The 22336-nt window shown below is 47.1% G+C and overlaps 2 protein-coding genes across 4 annotated transcripts; one reads left to right on the forward strand and one right to left on the reverse strand.

Moving 5' to 3' along the window:
• The first annotated feature begins 12329 nt into the window (after window positions 1-12329).
• Window positions 12330-14953, forward strand: LOC136493089 (amino acid transporter AVT1I-like). The gene is made up of 3 exons (XM_066489132.1): window positions 12330-12839; window positions 12947-13587; window positions 14101-14953. The coding sequence occupies exons 1-3, from the start codon at window positions 12644-12646 to the stop codon at window positions 14638-14640; spliced, it is 1377 nt and encodes a 458-aa protein (XP_066345229.1). The 5' UTR covers window positions 12330-12643; the 3' UTR covers window positions 14641-14953.
• A 1597-nt stretch (window positions 14954-16550) lies between these two features.
• Window positions 16551-21920, reverse strand: LOC136493090 (uncharacterized). 3 transcript variants are annotated; one of them, XM_066489133.1, is made up of 8 exons: window positions 21645-21920; window positions 21416-21560; window positions 20948-21149; window positions 20663-20821; window positions 20395-20550; window positions 20135-20292; window positions 19891-20008; window positions 16551-17092 (listed from the first exon to the last, which is right to left on the reverse strand). In XM_066489133.1, exons 3-8 carry the CDS (start codon window positions 21077-21079, stop codon window positions 17060-17062), a joined length of 756 nt encoding a protein of 251 aa, XP_066345230.1. In that variant the 5' UTR covers window positions 21080-21149; window positions 21416-21560; window positions 21645-21920; the 3' UTR covers window positions 16551-17059. The 3 variants fall into 3 exon arrangements, with proteins under 3 accessions (XP_066345230.1, XP_066345232.1, XP_066345231.1); XM_066489134.1 differs by lacking the exon at window positions 16551-17092 and adding an exon at window positions 19363-19780 and having other exon boundaries at window positions 21416-21920; XM_066489135.1 differs by lacking the exon at window positions 19891-20008 and having other exon boundaries at window positions 21416-21920.
• Between the last annotated feature and the right edge of the window lie 416 nt (window positions 21921-22336).

The raw sequence follows: 22336 nt of genomic DNA on the forward strand, positions 1-22336 counted from the left end.
TGGTCTTTTTTGTGTCAGTTCTCACAAGCCACAAGGATCATGTGGTCGTTCTTTTTGAAAGAATGTGGGAAGTCCAGACGGAAGTCCATTTTTTGCGCACTCAACACGTACCAGTTTTCATGTGTTGGCTGTTTGCCCTCATCTCGTCCCATGAGGTGCCTGGACCGTCGACGCAACTCACGAAAAACACTCTTTCTAGTCAAACACTTTTTCTTTTTTGAAAAGAGACTAAAAATGTCTCGGATATGATATATATTAATATCAAGGAAAATAAACATTTTGACAAGCATCGACCAATAATAAAAAAGAAAATAAATACAAAGAGGCCTTCTGAGATTGTTTTCTTTCAGAAACACGTTGCTTGCTAGAGATTTAAAAGCATACTGGTGAGGTAATAGATGTAGATTTTCTCTTCAAATGAAGATCGTAATAGCCACATGCCATTGACGACAAGATCGTGCAACTGCTGGAAGAGAATCAATTGGAGTTTCACCCCAAATAACACAGGCTTGATCGATTTCTACCATTGCCACAACCCTTGCTTTGCTCATTAAACTGAAGAGCCTGAAACTTAAGATATGCAAAACCCTTGCTTTGCTCATTAGGCTGTCGGGCGTCAACAAAGACAGCCGTCAAGGTGAAGAAGTGCCTGAAGGATCTTATTGTAGCCGAAGCGGATGTCACCATCTCACTGGTCCCGTCACCTGCCATCAAACAACGGTCAATCAGAAACCAAAGCTAATGACTTAGATGGTTTCACTCTACTTCTCTGGCCCATGATCGGTCATGGCACACAACATAGCCATGTTAGCACGTCTACCTGCTGGTGGCGCGACAGGGCCTTAGGCAGTTGGTTGACCGTATCGACCGTCGAACTGATTTTAGTTTTGACTTAACTATTTTATATATAAAAAAAGAATATTTATATATAAAAAACAAAGTTTTGATCTCTATAACGAGACAGTGCACATGGGCATTGTAAAAAAAGGAAAGAAAATATAGAGACTACACTAGGCCTCGATTGGCATAGCTTGTTCTAGCGCAATCTCCTTCGAGCACAACTATAGCCGCCCCCCCGACTTCATGCCTAGTTAGGGGGTGTTTGGCATGGCTCTGGAGCTGAACTCCAGCAACTCCAGCTAATTTTCCAGCCAAACACCCCAACTCCAAAACTCCATGGAGTTGCCAACTCCATGGAGCTGTAGTGCAAATGGAGGTGGAGTTTTGGAGCACCTCTTTTACAGCTCCGACTCCACCTAGAGCTGGCTCCACCTAGAGCTACGACTCCACCTAGAGCTGGCTCCACCTGGAGTTCTGGAGTGGAGCAACTCCACCCAGAGTTGGAGCCATGCCAAACAGGGCCTTAATAAAGCTCTAAGGCTCAAAAAAAAAAAGTTAATAAAGCTCTATCTTTACTAGTAAAAAAATTAGCAAGCCATGAGAAGCACCAGCACATCGAATCCTTTTGTGAATTTGTTTTGGCACAGCTTTGTGTTTGGCTAACCACCAATTAATAATCAGCCAGTGGACCTTCTCATCGTCCAACCACTAGATTGCTCAGCAGGCCAATCCATTGCAGAATCACGGTTCCTTGGACCTTGGAGAAGGCGCAAGAAAGAAGAAGGTGGTCGACAGACTCAGCCACTCAGGGGCTTGATCACATAAGCAAGCAGTTATCACGATCCTGCAAACCATATGTTTGTGTGTTTATGAATAACAATAGCCAAAAGAAGGATTTGACTCTCGGTGGTCCACAAGATTTCTAGAGTAGCCTAGCATAGCACCTGTGACCTCTGACCTTATCTGCACAAGGAAGAAAACATGTAGCCAGCTGTAGGGCGATGCTACCGAGTAGGCGAGTACTTCCCATCACCGGAGTACCGGACCAACACGGCAGACAAGACTATCTGGCACGTTTTGCTGCAGCTGGACTCCCAGATACTACGGGTGTAGTCCACCACCACCAGCACTTGAACCGCCCGTCAGGGTCCATTGTTCATATTTACCCCAGTCCTATTGCATTGCATTGCATTGATTCACTGACCGATCTCTGGTGACATCGCCTGTTGCCACTGCCAACCGAGAAAGATTAGGAAGCCCGAAACATTTCCTCATCGAATCACCGGCCGCTTCCTGTTTTCTTGGGAGGTCAATCCAGACTCTCTCATCTTCAGTCCACATCTTACGCCACAGGAATGTCCATCGCCTATTGCATGCCAAACGTTTGTATGGCCTATTGCCCTAGAAAAACTGGCTACTAGCTTCCAATAACACCCTGCATGTTCACCCAAACTATATATATACAATCATATCGCCACAAATTTAAAATCTTCCATGCTTGTTCTCATCTTTTGGGCTAGCCGCCGCCGCACGTCCAATCGACGCGGTCCCTTCCATCCACTCCCTTATCAGGACTCAGGACGGCCGCCGGAGGTGACCACATCGACCTATTGCCACAGTGCGCGACGTTGCCGTCGTCATGCATGCTCATCGACGATTCGACATGCTATCTCGGCTCCAAGAACCCGTTGTTTGACTAGCTTGGTGATTTCCTCCTCCACGAATACCAGGCGATGGCGGCCAAATTGAGTTTTGCATCTGATGCTTTCAGCCAGGGCCGGTCCTACGATTCTAAGAGCCCTCGGGCGAACTCGTCAGGATGGTTCTTCAGGACGGTGTATAAAAATCTTATAATATATATAGATATCAATTTTACTTGCAAAGTGAAAACAAATTCAATAATATATTTTTAATTTATCATCTCTGATAATTATCGAGGAACAACATAGATTAAAAAAGCAATATATTTGTACTTTTAAAACTAGCATGACTATATGAGTACAAAGTACTAGAAGCCTGGAATACTATATAAATAATTAATTTAGATTAAAAATGAACAAGGAAAAAAATATCTAGGGCTTGATATGAACTGAAACAACTGATCGGTGATCGCAATTCTCAAGAAGTCAAGAATCAAGATGTCGTCGTTGTGGAGCCCTGCCTAGTCGCCGACGTCGTTCGTCCTTTCTCCGGCAGTCCGCCTCTCCGTGGCGGCGTGGCTCGTCGCTGGCTCCGCGTATGTGCATCAAGCGTTGGTGCGTTGCAAGCTCTTCGCCTCCTCTCTGCTCGAGGGCCGTGGTGAAAACTAGGAAAGAAAGCCAGAAAGACCGACGTTGTCTTCTTGGGCTGGTTGACCAATTCTATGCCTCTCTTCTTATTACGTAGTTTGCTGATGTCTAATGGACTATAGGGCCTAGGGGTTTGTATACCTAGGCTTGGGCCCCTCCTCCGCTGGGGCCCTCGGCCGTCGCACCCCGTGCTCTGTCCCTAGGGCCGGCATTGCTTTCAGCTCGGCGGGCGGTGGCAAGCGTGCCGGCATTATAAATGTCCATGCAACCCGAGGCACGGTGGCCCGGTACGAAGCCCGTATTTTTGGCCCGGCCCAAGCACGGCACAACCCGATGGTCAGCGGGCTCAAGCCGGCTTGGCCTGGGGGAGCAGGCCATGCCTGGGCCGCTGCTTAGGCCCGTGGGCTGACATGGCACGGCCCGGCCTACAATGGTCGGCTCAGCAGTGGCCCGGTACCCCCTAGTCCCCCAAGGCCCAACGGCACAGTGGCCCAGCCAGCCAACCCCAATGGCTCCCCGCCTCCCCCCTCGTATATAAGCGAGCGGCCGCGGCGCCCTCTCCCTCCCCCTGAACCCTAATTCATTTCCATTCCCCCCGCCGCGCCGCTCTCGCCTCGCCGTCTCGTCTGCTAGCAGCCCGACCTCCCCGACTCTGGTGACCTCGATCCGCCTGCTGCGGGCGAGCCGCTCTCTTCTCCTCCTACCTGATCCCCCCTCTCTCTCTGTGCCTCTTCCTTCTCTATCTCCCTATCTCCCCTCTAGATCTCGGTGATTATATGAGTTTATGTCCCCGTCTGTCCCTCCTCTGCCGCTCGCCGTCCTTTTAACCGGTGTGTCGTCTTCTCTGGGTGGCCCTCGTCTTCTCTGGCACTGGGGCTCCGATTGCACAGGTAACCCTAACCCCCCTCTTCTTCCATTGATCTATACTGATCTATTCTTTTCTTCCTTCATCTCTTTGCGTAGGTCGGTAGCCGATGCGTCGTCCTCTAGCTATGGCATAGAGTGACCAAGGCGGCCCCACGCACCATTGAGGAATGGTGCTGGAGAGCCCTCCACGGTCGAGGGCACCATGGCTGTTGTTGATGACGATATCATCTGGCCACTCACCAGCAATGATGATCTAATCACGGCAGGCCAAGCCCCTAAGGACGACAACGACACTCGTGAGGACGCTGATGCCTTGTTCGGTATCGATGTCAGTAGCGGCTCTACTGCTCTGATCGATCTAGACGGCGGCATTGGTGAAGGGGTGATGGTGACTGGGACCCCGGTCTGCTCTAATGGCTCAACTCCATCTATTGCTGGTACTGGTACCTCTTCTGGACCTGGTGTTGGCAAGCGTAAATCTATTGTGTGGGCTGATTTTGATGAGATCTATGAGACTGTGAATGGTAGAAAAATATGCACTAAAGCTACATATAAAATGTGTAAGCATACTTTGGCTGCTAGATCTAATGCTGGCACTGGCCACTTGAAGAGGCACCAGAAATCTTGTAGGCATAAAACTGATCAAGCTGCTAGGGTTCAGTTTAGGCTTGCTTATAATCCTGATGGTTCTGTGCATAACTAGAACTATAAACCTGATGTTGCTGGATCTAAATTGTGTCGCTTGATTGCTAGACTTGATTTGCCTTTAGGTATTGGTGAGACAGAGTTCTAGGAGGAGTACATTGTTCGTGTTCATAACCCTAGGTTTACTAAGGTTTCTAGACAGACCACCACTAAAGATCTTAGTAAGCTATTTACTAAATGTCGTAATATGCTTAAGAATTCTATGTTGTCTGCTGCTTCCTCTGTTGCTCTGATATCAGACATTTGGTCTGGTAATGCTAAGGAGAACTACATTAGTGTGGTTGCTCATTATGTGAGTGCTGATTGAAAGTTACAGAAAGAGGTTATTGGTCTAAGGTTGATTGAGGTGAAGCATACTGGTGAAAATATTGCTGAAATTTTTATTTGTGTAGTTGAGGAATTTGCTTTTATTGACAAGATTTTCTCTGTAACTCTAGACAATGCTTCTTCTAATGCTAAGGCTATGAATACTTTGACACCTATGTTTGTTGGTTATGTGGGTTGTAATCCTTCATCTGAGCCTTTAGATCCTAATAAGCGTAAGTATAGTCTTGTGCATCAATGTTGTGCTTGTCATATCATTAATCTGATTGTAAAATCTGGTTTAAAAAGATTCAAACCTTACAAAGAAGATTTTAGAGCCGCTATTAATTTCTTAATTTTTTCTAATCAAAGAATTACTATGTTTAAGAACTACTGTACTGCTCAGGGTGTTAGACCTAGAAAGTTTGGCTTAGATATGGATGTTAAATGGAATGCTACATACCTTATGCTTAAACACTTGGTTCCACATAAGGATGTTTTTTCTACGTTCATTAATGCCAATTATGGCTCAATATTGTTGACTGCAAGGCATTGGTATATAGCTGAAAAGATATTAGAGTTCCTATAAGTATTTTATGAATTCATAGTTGTTCTTTTCTGGTGCTTACTTTCCAACTAGTTAACTTATTCTGTATCATCTGCTAGACATTGCTTCTCATTTGCATGTAGGTGAAGAAGATCAAAATCTAATAGATGTTGTATATCCTATAAAACTTAAATTCCTTAAATACTGGTAGGATATACCTCGGTTATATTCATTTGCATTCATTCTTGATCCTAGAGCTAAGTTGAGAAGTTTATTTAATGCTATGCAAATACTTAAAGAGAACACTGGTTGTGATTACAGTTCATATTATGCTGATGTGAAAACTAAAATTTACAAGTTATTTAACAAATATTAGAGAAAGTTTGGTGTAGCTAGGTCTTAAAGGGCTGCACAGCCTGCAAGCCATACAGGTAAGAAAAAACAGGCATGAAAAAGAATCTTTGAAGGCCCTAGATCATCTGGTGTTGTTGGTCCTTCCCCTGCCTCTGCCCACACTTTATCTCAATCTGCTTCTGCTGCTGCTTCTGAGCTCTCAACTTATCTGGACAATGACATTGTCACTTCATATGAGGATAACTTCGATTTACTTCTTTGATGGCGTGACCACAAACTAACCTATCATATCCTATCTATAATGGCTAGAGATATTATGTCTGTTCCTATTTCTACTATCTCTTCAGAATCATGTTTCAGCTTGACAGGAATGATAATTGAAGAGCAGCGACGATGCTTGTTGTCTGAAACTATGGAGATGCTGGCTTACATAAAGGATTGAGAGTTAGGAGAAACAAGGTTACAACATGTGTTGACAACCAAGTGTTCGAAGACTTCTTCAAGAATTTGTATCTTGATGAAGATGCATCTAGGTCTGCTGCTGCTGACACATCTGGGGCTGGCACATCTGGATCTGTGGCTTCTGCTGGTACTTAGTGTCTGTGTGAGACTTGAGAGACTTGAGAGTGATCTATTATCTTATCTGTATCTGTGACTAAAACCTTTGAACAATGTGAAAGCATCTAAGCCCCTAGTTGGATTTCGGTGATTAATGACAATACGCGATTACTATAACTAACGTATGTTTTGTAGAGGCAATTAAGTTAGGTTACGGTAATGGAGATCTATTGGGCAATCATGGTGGTCATGCCCCTACGATGAAAATCATTTTAGTTTTCAAAGGATGGACGACAAGGTTAAGGATGGACTAATTCTAAGTGTCGTTTGGAGTTGAAGAGACACTTAGAGTAGTTTAGGACTTTGTTTTTTCTTTGACCGTACTATTAAGGGGGTATGGACGGGTAGCTTGACCTAGGTGAGTCTAGTGAGTTAGGTGTGGTGCACACTTGTTAAATCTAGCACTAGGTAGCTCCAAAATAGCCCTTAGATCCAATGGAGCAAACTTCATTCACGTACGTTCGAGAGTTGAAAATGAATGAAGGGTCAAATACTGACCAGACGCTGGCTCTGGTGTGGCCAGATGCTGGCTCAGGGCCTGGTCAGTTCATTTGACTGAGATATTTTTGTCTAGTGCAATCGGACGCTGAGAGCCAGCGTCCGATCAACTCTAGTAAGGTTCTAGAGAGAGAAAATCATGACCGAACGCGTCCGGTTAGTGCTGACCGAATGCTGGCCAGCGTTCGGTCACACTGTAAACACTGGAGTTCAGGGTGAACTAATCGGTGCGTCCGATCACCCCATAGAGGCACATAACGGTTCATTTTCAGCCCATATTATAAATACTTTCTCCATTCGTGTGTGGGGGTACTTTTGCTCATTCAAATAGCTGAGAAACATCTTTGAGAGTGCCAAGAAGAGCAAGGTCCTAGTGAGATGATTGTGATTTGAGAATCCTAAAGAGAGCCTAAAAGGTCCTTGCTTGGTTTTGGTAATTGAGTGACAACCTAGGTGGACTAATTGTATTTATGTGAGATACACAGGTGATTAGTCCATAGATATATGTGTGTGAGCAACATATGCCATGAAGGTGAAAATAGCTTAGAGATGTTGCAAAGCGCACACATGTGATGATGAAGGAGCTTAAATGCACATGAGACATGATATTGAGTCATGTGATCAAGGTGAAGAAGATCAAGACAAGACTTGGCTTGATGGACCGGTTGCAAGCGTGAAGGGCAAGTCAAAGGCTTTGGAATGATGGACCACGTGGCGGTGAAGCTTGAGCAAGACTTGGCGCTGATGGACGATGGCAACAGTGAAGAGCAAGTAGAGTCAAGATCGATGAACCAATATGATCATGTGATGATATGAAGTGGATCATATCATTATTGATTGTGTTGGTGTATGTGTTGCATCGACATTGAAGGAGATGGAGTGGAATGCACAAGGCAAAGGTATAACCTAGGGTATTTCATTTCACTGGTCATAGGTGTGTAGAGAAGTTTATGACCGGGTTTAGGATAGATGGCCGTACTATCAAGAGGGGCAAACTTGTTTGCATATCGGTCATCTAGTGCCACTCGAGTGATATAACTTTGCATTGTCGCTAGGATCGAGTGGCGTGGCAGGTTGAGTGGCTAACATCCTTTGGGAAATGATTGTGAAAATACCAACACACATACACATGATGGTGTACACTTGGTGGTGTTGGCACATTTATAAAGGAGGTGGTGTTTGCAGAATTGAGATGGGTTTGGGTCCCTCTCGGTGGGATTCGGCGCTTTCGGGAAAATGGAATGCCTATTTTCTATTGCGCCGGATGCAAATTCTTGGTGGTTATATCATTGGAGTAAGGGTGAAGATGTTAGAAGTGAAAACGCGTTGGTCGTAAAGATGCTAGCGTCGGTCAACTGACCGGACGCTGGATCTGAATGCACCGGACACTGGCAGGCTATGTCCGGTCAGGCTGACGTACGATGACGCAGAAGTTGGAGTGTGACCGGACGCTGGCTGCATCCGATCAAGTATGACCGGACGCGTCCGGTCGAGGTCGGTACCTTACTGGAAACGACCGGACACTAGGGGTTCAGCGTCCGGTCAGTTGAGTGCTGCTGCGTCCAGTCAAGACAAGTGACCATTGGAATCGGGACACATGGTTGTCTGTGAGCGACCGGACGCTGAGGTCCAGCGTCCGGTCAACACGACCGGAGCGTCCGATCGGCCCGACCGTTGCCTAGTGAAGGGGTAACGGCTAGTTTAGCCCTTGGGGCTATAAATAGAAGTGGCCTTCGGCCATGGCTGGTGTGGAGCACCTCAAGGGACTTAGTGTCCATGCTTGTGAGTGCTTGGGAGCCCTCCATCACACATATACTTGATAGTGATTATTCGATTGTGTGAGTGAGCGATTCTAGTGCGATTGCATCATAAGGTTGCATTGAGTGGCACTAGGTGATCGAGTTGCAAGCTGGTGGTGCTTGTTACTCTTGGAGGTTGCCACCTCCTAGATGGCTTGGTGGTCTCCGTCGAAGCGCGCAAGAAGCTTGTGCGGCGCTCCGGAGAAGTGCTTGTGAGGGGCATTGTGCTCGCCCCGTGGGAGCCGCGAAGAGCAACTCTAGTAAAGCGTGTCATTGAGCTACCCTCACTCAAGGGGTAGGTTCTTGTGGCGCCCGACGTGCGGGCTTAGCGGGTGATGCTAATTAGCCGCCAAACCACCAAGTGAGCGGTCGACACAACGGGGACTAGCGTGTTGGCAAACACGTGAACCTCGGGAGAAAAATCATCATGTCAACCTTTGTTCTTCCCGTTGGTTTGCATCTCCGTTACACAAGCTTGCAATTACTTTCATATACATTGAGCTTGTGTTGTTGCTTTAGTAATTAGTTAGTTTGTGTAGCTTGCTAATTATCTTCTTGCTTGTGCATAGAAGTGGCTCCCTTGCATGGCTAATTTGGTTTTAGTAACCTTGTTAGTCATATTGTTTAGTTTGTGTAGCTAAATATTTGCGCTCTCTAATTAGGCATTGGTTGCCTTGTTATTGAGCATTGCTAGTGAGCTTTGTTAGCTTTGTGCTTTTGCTTACTAGCATGTGTAGGAGCTCCCTTGTTGCTTAAAGTACTAGTGGCATAGGTTTGTGTAACCTTGCTCCTAGAATTGTTTAGGAGAGCTCTAACTAGTCCGGCACCTTTGTTGCATAATTGTTATCTTTGCAAGGTGCTAGTGAACATATATAGAGGGGTGTAGTCTTGGCTAGACCGATAGTTATAATTACGCACTTGTTTCGGTTAGCCGACACGATTAATTTTAGAAAAGACTATTCACCCCCCTCTAGTCCGCCATCTCGACCCTTCAGAGCCCTCATTAGTGAGATCAAGAGTAGCAAAGTGTGCATCCACCCTTCTCATTAGGCTTGTCGTGGTCAAGTGAGAGGTCGTGCTTGTTACTCTTGGTGATCGCCATCACCTAGACGGCTTGGTGATGATTGGAGAACTTGGTGATCATCCGGCGGAGCTTGTAGATGACCCAACTAAAGTTGTGAGCGGTTGTGGGTGATTCACCGTGATGGAGTGTCGAAGAATCAACCCGTAGAGAGCACTTGATCCTTGCGCGGATCAAGGGAGAGCTACACCCTTGCGCGGGTACTCCAACAAAGACTAGTGGGGAGTGGCGACTCTCTGATACCTCGGCAAAACATCGTCGCGTTCCTCCTTCTCTCTTTACTTTGAGCAATTCAATTCTTGTCTTTTACATTCCTAGAATTATCATGCTAGAGTAGGATTGGAACTTAGGGTGCTAAACTTTTGTGCGTTAGATCAATAGAAACACTTTCTAGGCACAAGGGGTTAATTGGGCTAACCGTAGAGTTTAATTATTGCAAAAAAATTTAGAATTAGCTCAATTCACCTTCCTCTTGGACATCTTGATCCTTTCACAATGGTTTAAGACTTAATTAAGAGCTATGCCGCACTCTTTTTCCCTTTCTCGGGTTTCTCATAAGGATGAGTTTTACATAGAAATATTTTTAATGAGGCAGCATTGCTCAAATAGCTCATTTATCTTAATTCTTTTATCGCCTTAGGTGGCTTTTGTTAGAAATTAGAATCTGTGATGATCAATTTATTACTTGTGAATTGTGATTGTGAAATGTGAATGAATTGTGATTGTGATTGTGATTGTGAAAATGAAGAAATATTGGATGAGAGAAGCAGTTTGAGGTGTCTTAAGGTCACCGGGCTATGAGCTGGCATGGCCCACGGATTTGGACGTGCTTAGCGGGCCGGCACGGTACGAATTTTGGCCCATAGTACCGTGCTTGGACTGAAGGCCAGGCACGAGACCTGGAGAGGCACGGCGTGCCGGGCGGGCCATGCTAGCCCGATGGCCACCTATAATCGGCATTATCGGTTTGCCGATTGCTAAGACTGTCTCCAACAAAAAAAACCTATATGGACACCCAAACCTAAAATGAGTAGTAAGAGATCTAAAATCTGCCTCCAACAGAGTACATATACGAGAGACCTATTTTAGGTTGTCTGAGAGGCACAACCCAAATATGGGCATCCTCTCTTCTGGAAACTCATTTGCAGAAATGATTCTCTTTTGTGTCCTGTTGTTGGAGAAGATATCGAATATGTATTGAACCCTTTGTCTGTAGCGCTACACAATGGACGAATATGTTTTTTTTAGGGGTTGACGTGGGAGAGCCTAAGAGCCTGGAAAGCTTTTGGTTGTGCCATCTACTGTACAACTCCACAAGAACCAAAGGAACCAAAGGATTCAGTCTCGTACGATCAACGTGGCCTCGCGTGTTGGCTGCCTGCCCGCCTCTAGGCTCTAGCCTCTAGCCGCCAGACCTCTTTGACCTGGCTGACGGACGGGACTAGCCGGCGATCTCGACTGGACGCCTGCTGGTCGATCGACTCCTCTCTGTTAGCGTAACAGGCTGCAATGCTTTTGGTGGTTGGGCCTTCGGGCCGAGCTCACCGAAGCAGAACAGGGCCAGGTCTCTTGGGCCCAAGACGTACATCAGGCCGGCTACAATTTACAACCGATAGGGATGTGGTTGCAGACAAATGGTTTGTGCTTGTAAGCGAAGCAGTTCCCGTCTTTTCTTCCTCGCTCTCTATCTACCACATGCGAGTATGCGACTGTGGAGTGTGGAAATGGATTGGATGAGGACTGAGGTGGCAGTGGCACCACGTGAGGTCGCCGCCCTACACTCTCCAGCAGGCAGCAGTGTCTTCATTCACGTACACTTGGGTTCTTCTCAACAGTCTCCATCGAGCTCCGTGCGTCGTGAATAAACATTTTTTTGTACAGTAGATAGGTATAAAAACTACCAGTATACCACATGGATCTCGTTCGTAGACAAAACATCTGCGTTATGTGGGGCGATCGCGACGAAACACTATGATTCGTGGAACAGCCAATCCGACCAGGGGATCTGGATTGACTCTCTCTCTCTCGGCCTCTCGCCGAGCACATGGCCGCCCGCAAACTCAAAGGCAAGGACGACGCCGACTCTCCAGTCTCCACCATGATCGTTCTCGTTGTAGTATTATTGTAGTAGTATATCTTATTAGTCACAACCATAACTAAATATCTTTTCAAAGAAAACAGATTTTAGGGGCATCAAAGAAGAGTTTGAGGGGCATCGGAGAAGAAGGTGAGAGGGCGTTGGGTTAGGTCTATGACTAGGGTTCAAGAGTTTTTAGTGCCTTCGTGTCACCTGGCAAAGCCTAGAGGAGAGGTTTAGAGCGGTGGTCGCGGCACAACGATGGCCGATGGGTGGTGCCTGTACGATGTGAGACGGTGAGGCCGCGCCTGCAGAGCTATTAGCAGCAGCAGGATGGTAAAGTTGGTCGCAAAGTGAGGATATGAGAAGCAACAATATAGATGACGTATTAGGGGAGACTGAGTTGTTACCAGACGCAGCCAACTCGTGGCGCCGTGCTCGTCTCGTCAGTCGTCACCGTGGCACCGTGCCCACGGGCCACGGCCACGGGCAGAAAAACGAGCCGTTAGCTTTCCCCATAAACAACGCAGGCTTGTTATTTACGGCTCGCGCGGCGGTGCTCTGCTCTGCTCTGTGCTCGGTTCGCTTCTGCTCCATCGGGTGCGTGTGCGTGCGTGCACGCGCGGCGCCAGCTTGCTAGCTGCAGCGGAGGCAGCCGGATAAGATATGGCCAATGGTGGGACGGCGTCGCGCGGCCCGCCCGACGGCTCGCCGGCCGCGCTGCGGGGCCTGGTGCAGCAGCCCCTCCTCCACGCCTACGAGGCGCGCAAGGACCCGGAGGCGCGCGGCTTCGGCCCGGCGGAGCCCGACGGCGGCGCGAGCTTCGTGTGGACCTCCTTCAATGGCCTCAACGGCCTCTCCGGTGAGTGTGTACACGTCGCGTTTGTGGCCTGCGTTGCCAGCTTCGTTTCTACTGGAGTTATACAGGGCGTTGCCATGCCAATGTTGGTTGTTCTTGGTTTCTCTCAGGCGTCGGGCTGCTGTCCATCCCGTACGCGCTGTCGGAGGGCGGGTGGCTGAGCCTGGCGCTGCTGCTCGTCGTCGCGACGGCGTGCTGCTACACGGGCCTGCTCCTGCAGCGGTGCATGGACGCGTCCCCGGCCGTGCGGGGCTACCCGGACATCGGCGCGCTCGCGTTCGGGCGCGGCGGCCGCCTCGCCGCGTCCGCGTTCCTCTACGCCGAGCTCTACCTCGTCGCCATCGGCTTCCTCATCCTGGAAGGGGACAACCTGGACAAGCTGTTCCCGGGCACCAGCATCAGCCTCGGCCTCGGCCGCGGCGGCGACGGCGGTGGCGCCGCAACCCTCGTGGTCTCCGGGAAGCAGCTCTTCGTCGTGCTCGTCGCCCTCGTCATCCTGCCCACCACGTGGCTCCGGAGCCTCGGCGTGCTCGCCTACGTGTCCGCCAGCGGCGTGCTCGCATCGGCCGTCGTCGTCGTCTGCGTGCTGTGGACCGCGGTGGCCGACGGCGTCGGGTTCCGCGCGAAGGGGAGGATGCTCAACGTCAGTGGCCTCCCCACTGCTCTGGGCCTCTACACCTTCTGCTACTGCGGCCATGCCATTTTCCCGACGCTCTGCAACTCCATGAAGGAGAAGAAAAGGTTCTCCAGGGTGAGTAGCTGTGCATTATTCTCATGGTCATGGCACCAAAGATTAAGACATAACTGAAAACAGAATGCTTGCTTCCTTAGTTCATTCTACTTCCAGTCTTCCACTACTGCATTTTTTGTGTTGAAAGTGAAATTAACATTTGTCCTGAGCAAAAGTTCCAGATACCAAAAGAGGGAACTCAATGCCTGACTGACTGGCTGTGAAGTAACAATCAGTATAGGTTTCCTTAGAAAAACAAACACTAGCCTTCAGTAGCAGCTGTCATGGCCGAGTATGATACTGCATCTGGTGCCTCGGAGTCAGCTGCGCTGCCATCTCAATGTGTGGTTCCAAACTGATGCGTCAAATGCTTTGTCTTCTACCACAATGGTTCACTATTAAACAATAGGAGGCGTAAAAATATATGATAGTGACTGGACAGTAGTATACTTTATCCCTATGCATATGCAGTTATACATTACAGTATGCAAGACTAGACTGAAGTCTGTACGTGTCTCTTTTGCTTGCATATAGGTGCTTGTCATATGCTTCGTCTTGTGCACTTTCAACTACGGATCCATGGCGATCCTCGGCTACCTCATGTACGGCGACGACGTCAAGTCCCAGGTGACGCTGAACCTGCCCGAGGGCAAGATAGGCTCGAAGCTAGCGATCTACACCACGCTGATCAGCCCCTTCTCCAAGTACGCCCTGATGGTGACGCCGCTCGCGACGGCGGTGGAGGAGAGGCTGCTGCTCGCCGCCGGCTCCGGCTCTGGCCGCGGCAGCAGCAAGAGGTCCATCAACGTGCTGGTCAGGACCCTGCTGGTCGTCAGCACGGTCGTCGTCGCGCTCGCGGTGCCCTTCTTTGGACACCTCATGGCGCTCGTCGGCTCACTCCTCAGCGTCATGGCCGCGATGCTGCTCCCCTGCATCTTCTACCTCAAGATCTTCGGCGTGGCGCGCTGCAGCAGGGCGGAGGTCGCGCTCATCGCCACCATTATTGTTCTGGGTTCCGTGGTTGCTGCGACTGGCACGTACGCTTCTGTGAAGAAGATTGTTCTCGACTACTGAAGAAGAGATGCACGTCTGAAAATGTCGGTGCCAGTGTCCGAGTCAGCGTTCTTTCGCCACGATCAGCAGAACTATGTCTCAACATCAGCAGATTAGTTTGAACCATTTAGAAGGTGATGTTGGTAGACGAGGCAAGGAGATGGAGGAAGCAGTGGTGTACTGACAAGATCATAGGGTGTTCTGTTTATATATGGGCGTGTGCTACTATTTTATCATGAGGCATGTATGACTGAGCATTAGCAATTGACTTCTTTTGTAACAGAGTATTTGATTCAGGGAATCAACCCATTCTAGGCGAGGTAATGCATCACGAGTCAATATCTTAAATTGAGAAATTTTAAAGTGCTTGCAAAAAAAGAGAGAGCCATCCCCGTTTAGATAGATCTAATGGTTACAAAATAGGAAGAACTTACAAAAGAACTTAAGTTGTGGACACGAACCTAAAATATGTGGGTTAGGAACTAATTTCAAAATAAATTCGAAGGGCAGCAAGGTAACTTTACCGCTCTCTTCCTCTCCTGCAGTTGCCTCCCTTTCCTAGCGCCGGTGGGCTCCGCAACCCCTGGTTCAGAGTTCGACTGTTCGAGACAAAACGACGGCAGCCGAGGCAAGGAACCGGCAGCCGGGGCGCACTGTGGGAGGCCGGCGGGCTCCGGCAGTGGGCGGCAGTCAGCAGGCCAGCGGCACTTCCAATCGGATTCTAGGCGCAGCCGCGCAGGTCGTGTCCAGATGTATGAATCGGCTCCACCGAATGGCTTCCTGAATGGCTGAATGCATGCCTTTTGCAGATACGGGGAGGTGGTTGGTGGCGAGGAGAGCAGCAGCATACTTGCAGATCGCGCACGAGCAGCAACGAACTCCTATTCCCCTTGGTTGGATTACGACGGGCAGTGGGCGCCGGTCGCCGGCGATTTAACGGGGCGGCGGGTGGCCGTCGCCGGCGAATTACTTCCTATTCGTGAGTATCTGTATGTTTGGAAGAAGAGAAAACGAAAAATACTAAACTACCCTTTAGTCTTAGGGGAGAGTTTACGAAGAGGAACTGATGGTTGCTCCCAAGCATAGTAACAAAGTCTTAAATTTAGTGAAATCACTTTATTACTTATACTAGTATTAATTATTAGCTTTATAAGAACGAGACATTTCTCGTATTTGTACTAATTATTAACTTATGAGGAATGAAGTTGTCGTAGATCAACTCATTTTATTTCATAAACCTAATAAAAACTGAGTTGTATGATAGACTATCTCATTTCATGAACCAACCACCCTCTAAGAGAAGGATGCAGTCATTTTGCGTAGGACACTTCAAACGAATCTGCTGCTAGCTGCGACAGGTAAGTAGGTAAACTGAGAAACGACCTTAAAAAAAAGAAAAACTGAGAAACTTTGTTTCATTGGAGTTGTGAGAAGAACTGCAGTCGCTCCCTGGTTCCTGTAGCTGAGTCTAAAAGCTTGTGGGAAACAGCATCAATCTTTTTGGTTGAATTCATGCCAATTTTATTAGCTCAACAAGGGAGAACAAACTCACTGACTTACAAGCAGTTACTAATACTTGTACTCCTATATAAAGTAAAAATATAGATGAACTGGCAAGCCAAAGTGTCAGTAAGAAAGGAACAACGGCAACACAAGGCTCAACACAATCAGGATTCGTGTAAATTTGAACTTTTCTTCAATAATTAGCTAAAGAAGGCAAGCAAGAACTACGCTGGTCTGCAGTCTGCTGTTCTTCAGGTACATACTAGTAAGAATTAAGATAGTACATCGATTCCGACAGAGTAGACCCTTCAACCAGCAACAATCATCCGTGTCACATGACTCAACCATGCACTACATAAAAGTTACTACAGTACTTATTACGGTGTTTTCCAAGAACCTGAGCAGCACACACAGCGGCAGCTGCGGGACTGAACTAGCAAGCAGCAGAAATACAAGCAGCGGAGAGGAAGGGGCTATGATGCCTCACGCATGGCTCAGGCCTCAGGCGCACCAAAGGTTCAGAGAGGAATCCTTCCTTGACGAAGAGGAGGACGACGAAGCCCGCGGCGAAGTGCTGGTCACCACCGTCTGCTGGTACGCCAGCAGCGTCACGGCGGTGCCCACGCACCGATCAGGAACCCGCTCAGGTTCCGGTTCATGCCGCCGCCGCTGCCGCTTCTTGCCTCCTGTCCTCGCTGCCAGTTGCTCTCTAGCTTCTCTGCTTGGATGCTGTTGCGTGTGCAGACGACGAGATGAAGGATTTGGGAGCTGGGGATGGGGAATTAAAGCAGAAAAGTCAAGGGCTGTGGCGCTGATGAGGGGGAAGGGTTCGGAAGGTCAGGGTGCTGTTTTCAAGTTTGGGAAGCGTGGGATGACAATTTCCGAGCAGAACTTCTGACTGAACTTGCTTACTGCTCTCGACTTGCTCTTGAGACATTCAGATGGTCAATTGTCCTAGTTTGTACAAATCCTGCAAACACAGAAACGGAGCAGAATTTGGAGTTGAAAAACTCTGTAACTTTAACGATCTACAACGATTTCACTTGTGCGGCCAGGTTCTACCATGGGGACCATGTGTGTCCATGCACTTCACATACAGGATAAAAATGTAATAAACCTCTGTGCTACTGAAAGTATATACTTTGCATGTTGAAAAATACTGGTCCTTGTGTTTATATAATATCATGTTTTCAGATCGATGATAAATTTGATGTCCTCTATTATCGTTGGAGCTATGTGCAAGTGAGTTTTTCTTATTGTTGGTTCATCCTAAAAGCAAACAATATTGGTTCCTCCTAGAAGCATTTACCTTAAACTATTTTCCCTGCAGAACCGTCGTTCATTGTTGGCATTAGCTGGCAATGATGGCGTAGTAATTGTATGAGAACTCATGGGCCCTGAGGCATCAAACCTTCATGATCGAAACTACATCAAGGAAATCAATTATTTTCACCCTGAGCGCAAAAGCTCCATGGGTAAGGCAGCTCAAGAATTTGATGTGGCTTCAATCGAGTCAATCATGGCCACCCAGAGCGATTCTGAAGGTGAGGGCACATCTGGTGCCAATGAGGATGGAGGATGAGGCAAAGCAGACTCCTGTGACTTCCAGAGTTCGGAAAGTTCTAGAGACGCAAGCAGACTTGCAATCTACGGTGTCTGAAGTTGTTAACAATGTCCAAGATATTATAGTAAGGTTGTCTGCTCTAGCTATAGTTGCTGATGAAGCTAACGATAAGATATCTGATTTGACTGTTGCTAGCAATGATGCTAAGAAGAAGCTGGAAAGCATCGAAGATTCAGTGGAGAAGATTTCAGAGAAACTGCAGGCCATCGAAGCAGCAATAGAGACTAACAGAACTGAATTAGATTCTGTTGTTAAAGAAGTTATTCTTCCTAGATTGACTACTCTTGAGGCAGCAGTGACACAAGGTGTCCAGAAACCAGTGGACAATGCAGACATGACACGGAAGGAGATGCTTGAATTGCTGCTTTCCAAAGCTGATGTCATTGACAATCAGTTAAAGTTCATCATATCTCAGTATTACAAGGTGGACATAACATTGCTCCAGAACAAAAATCATTTGAAACGGAGTATCATAGATAGGGTAACGAAGATGGACAACGCTGTGCATTCGAAGCAAAGTGATGTGAAACAGACTCACAGATAGGTTAAGGCAGGCAGAGAAATGTATGCAACCATGCCTAAACGCAATTGAGAAGGAGAATAAAAAAAAACGTACTAACATGATCTCGAGGTTTGATACATTGACGAAGCTCTTGCAAAATTTAGGAAACAAAGCATGACATCCATAATGATTTTTGTTAAGGTCCTCAGATTCTTTACCATAGTCCTGCTGACTCAAACATATTGTAGCTCACAAATTTGACTCACAAATTTCCATACCTCATTATGGATGTCATGCTTTGTTTCCCAAATTCTGCAAGAGCTTCGTCAATGTATCAAACCTCGAAATCATCTCAGTATGTTTTTCTTGATTCTCCTTCTTAATTGCGTTTAGGCATGGTTGCATACATTCCTCTGCCTGCCTCAAACTATCTGTGAGAGTCTGTTCCACATCACTTTGCTTCGAATGCATAGCGTTGTCCATCTTTGTTATCCTATCTATGACACTCCGTTCCAAATGATTTTTTTTTTTGTTCTGGAGCAATGTTGTGTCCACCTTGTAATACTAAAATACGATGGACTTTAACTGATTGTCAATGGCATCAGCTTTGGAAAGCAGCAATTCAAGCTTCTCCTTCTGTGTCATTTCTGCATTGTCCACTGGTTTCTGGACACCTTTTGTCACTGCTGCCTCAAGAGTAGTCAATCTAGGAAGAATAACTTATTTAACAACAGAATCCAATTTAGTTCTGTTAGTCTCTATTGCTTCTCCTTAGTATCATTGCTAGCAACAGTCAAATCAGATATCTTATCGTTAGCTTCATCAGCAGCTATAGTTAGAGCAAAACAACCTTACTATAATATCTTGGACATTGTTAACCACTTCAGACATCGCAGATTGCAAGTCTGCTTGCGTCTCTAGAACTTTCCGAACTCTGGAAGTCACAGGAGTCTGCTCTGCCTCATCTCACCATCCTCATTGGCACCAGATGTGCCCTCACCTTCAGAATCACTCTGGGTGGCCATAAACTCTGGGTGGCCATAATTGACTATCGCTATGGGTGGCCATGATTGACTCGATTGAAGCCACATCAAATTCTTGAGCTGCCTCACCCATGGAGCTTTTGCGCCCAGGGTAAAAATAATTGATTTCCTAGTTTCGATCATGAAGGTTTGGTACCTCAGGGCTCTTGAGTTCCCATACAATTACTACGCCATCGTTGCCAACTAATGCCAACATTGAACATGGTGAAAATAGTTTAAGGTAAATGCTTATAGGAGAAAGCAATATTGCTTGCTTCTAGGAGAAGCAATAAGAAAAACTCACTGTAGGGATCCATGATACACAGGTTACAGGTCCACGTGTATTCTGTGCATGCACATAGCTCCAGCGATAATAGAGTACATCAAATTTATCATTGATCTGGAAACATGATATTATATAAACACAAGACCAATATTTTTCAACATGTAAAGTATATACTTTCAGTAGCTTTTTCTTTAGGTAGTTCCTCCTTAGAGCAAATCTTGTCTCTGTCATAATTCAATGCTCATTAGTACAGGGTTCCACAAACGCAAAACAAATGTACCAACTTATTTGAGGTACCAGCTGATTTTAAGAGAAGCCCCCACCCCCCCCCTACCTTGGTATTTTGGTTCATCTTGTTCCTTTGCAGCAGGTTATCCTTATTAACTAGTTCCTTCTTGGAAGGATTCTTGTCAAAAGATTCATCATATATCAATTTAGAAGCAGTGTTGCCCCTGATTATTGCGCATAACAATGCATTAGCTTCTCAGCAAAGAAAACTGATTTTGCAGATAAAACTTGTATATAATGAGATAAAACAATAATGTATGCGATAAAAACTGCTGTTGTGCATATCATACCCCGTGGACTCTTCCACAACAGAACATTCCTTCGATATTCTGAACATGGCATCAAAGGTTCGTTCCCTGACAAAGACGCTCCATGAAAATGGACCAATACTTTCCTCACACTTGTTCTTCAGCAACTCACGCATCAACTTGGCCTCCTTTGTGACGGCCTAGAGATTAGTTTGCAGACAACACGGAGTTCAAATACACATATCAAAGAAATATAACTACAGATTAAGTAGGTAACAATCTGGCAAAGCCAAAGCTTGTACCATCATGGTGGCAGCAGCTTCAACACATCGAGGTCCTTTGTAGGTCATAAATCCGAAGGCCAACTTCCGAATCCTGGAGCAGACGATGACTTCGCGTACCATTCCAGTCTTGGATTTTAGCAACTCGAACAACAAATAAGTCTCCGCCATAATACACTTGAAACCATGGTTTGCAATTGACACAAGAAAGTTAATAAACTTCAATGAGCAATATATCTATAAGTTAAGGAGGCAGTCTGGCTACGTTTGTTAGCAGGGAAGGACACACCTTTAAGGCAACGCTGGTGGTCGTAAATCCAGCATATTCCACGATAGTTGTTTGATGGGCAAAGCTGGTGAGCTTGTCCTTCAGGCTGATCTCATCAACATTGTGTTTTTTATCACAGGAGCTCAGCGTATTCAAAAGTTGATCCTCCAGATTGATACACTTGATACCAACATTTCACAGTTTGTGCAAATATTAATTAAATTAGGAAATCAGGCTACATGTAGTAAAAGCTAAGCGGGATGACAAAGGTTTTGGAGAGAGGGAGAAAGTCAGGCAGGAAGATACCAAGTTGAACAGGGTTGTCACGTCATTCCCATCATCTCCATTGAGATCAGGAACAGTGGCAGCATTGGCTTCCACTTGACGTGCCAACACTTCAGGAGAATTGCGCTTATAATATTCCTGTAGGTAAATCATGTATAGGGACCAATAATGCACAGGAAAGTACGGCAGTATCGAATCCCACCCCCATGCTCTTTCATCAGTTCTGCACCGGACAGCAAGCAATGTATATATTAGAAGCAAGCAAAATTGGCAATTAATTACCTTAGGGAGAACTAGAAATGACATCATAGCAATAATAGTAATAAAGAAATAAAAGCTACAGGAAATGGAACTGGAAGGGTACAAAGCAACAAACCAAACTACAGAGGTAAAATAATTGGATCATAAATCACAAGTGGAATGCATAGTTAACAATTAACTCCAATTCCACTTTCAATTCCAAGAGAGGATAAGCACAGGGAGATGGACCTGGGTAATTAACAATATCCAACGGTGGTTGTTCTGGAGGACGACCAAGCGTTCTGCATTCTTCACCGCGAACAGCAAAACCAGTCAACAGTTCCATGGCAGTTGCTTTTATCTGGGCCAAATAGGCGTCGAATCCGGCCTCCATCTGCTTTCGCTTAGAGGACATTGTGGTGGTCAGGGCCGACGTGGAAGAGGTGCTTAATTTTTTCTGGATTTTGACCTTGCAGACCTCCTCAGGCATCTTACCCTTGACCATGTCTGTAATGGTCTGGCGGGTCAGGTTCAGCAGCCCCTTGATGTCGAGGTAGTTTGCAGCCTGCCAAGGCAAACATATAGCTAGATATTTTCCTCGAGTGTGCACTTTGATCAGTGAATATGAAACATCAAAAGGGTCCAACAATCCCAGCACGGAAATCAATCACAAATAGATGGCATCCGCAGATAGTTGCATACATTCAAGCAACCAGGAGTCGAAATGTATCTGGGTAATATTTTATCTGTTCCTTATTTGCTAACATCTGACCATCATATCTGATCAAAATATATGGTTTCTCAATGGTCGCGCGCGGCGGCGGCGAGGCGCAGGACGCCTCGGGCGTGGCGGTGGCGCTAGGCGGCCTCGGGCGCGGGCGCGGCGCGGCACGCGAGCACGCTCGGTGGCGCGCGTGGCGCTGAGGCGGCGTGGGGCGGTGATGGCGCGGTGGCGTGGCCGCGGGCGCGACGGGCACGCGCACGCGGGTGGCGCGGCGCGGCCGCTGGCGCGGCGCGGCGTGGGGCGGCGCGGGCTGTGGCGGTGGCAGCCGGTGGAGGCGGCGGCGGGCGTAGGCTCGGACGGTGGCAGTGGCGGCAAACCTCGGCTCGGCTCTGCCCGGGCGAGAGAGGAGAGAAAGAGGAAGAGAGGCGCGGAGCATAGGTAGGCGC

Source organism: Miscanthus floridulus, chromosome 11 (assembly GCF_019320115.1).
Source record: "Miscanthus floridulus cultivar M001 chromosome 11, ASM1932011v1, whole genome shotgun sequence".
Taxonomy (NCBI): domain Eukaryota; kingdom Viridiplantae; phylum Streptophyta; class Magnoliopsida; order Poales; family Poaceae; genus Miscanthus; species Miscanthus floridulus.

Bases quoted from the DNA above. Each gene is read 5' to 3' on its own strand.
- LOC136493089 (XM_066489132.1), top strand. From the start codon at position 12,644: ATGGCCAATGGTGGGACGGCGTCGCGCGGCCCGCCCGACGGCTCGCCG. The intron at 12,840-12,946 runs GTGAGTGTGTAC...GGTTTCTCTCAG, and splicing joins TGGCCTCAACGGCCTCTCCG to GCGTCGGGCTGCTGTCCATC. The intron at 13,588-14,100 runs GTGAGTAGCTGT...GCTTGCATATAG, and splicing joins AGAAGAAAAGGTTCTCCAGG to GTGCTTGTCATATGCTTCGT.
- LOC136493090 (XM_066489133.1), bottom strand. From the start codon at position 21,079: ATGATTTACCTACAGGAATATTATAAGCGCAATTCTCCTGAAGTGTTG. The intron at 20,009-20,134 runs GTATGATATGCA...CGCAATAATCAG, and splicing joins GTTGTGGAAGAGTCCACGGG to GGGCAACACTGCTTCTAAAT. The intron at 17,093-19,890 runs GTAGGGGGGGGG...CTGTGTTTGCAG, and splicing joins AGATGAACCAAAATACCAAG to GATTTGTACAAACTAGGACA.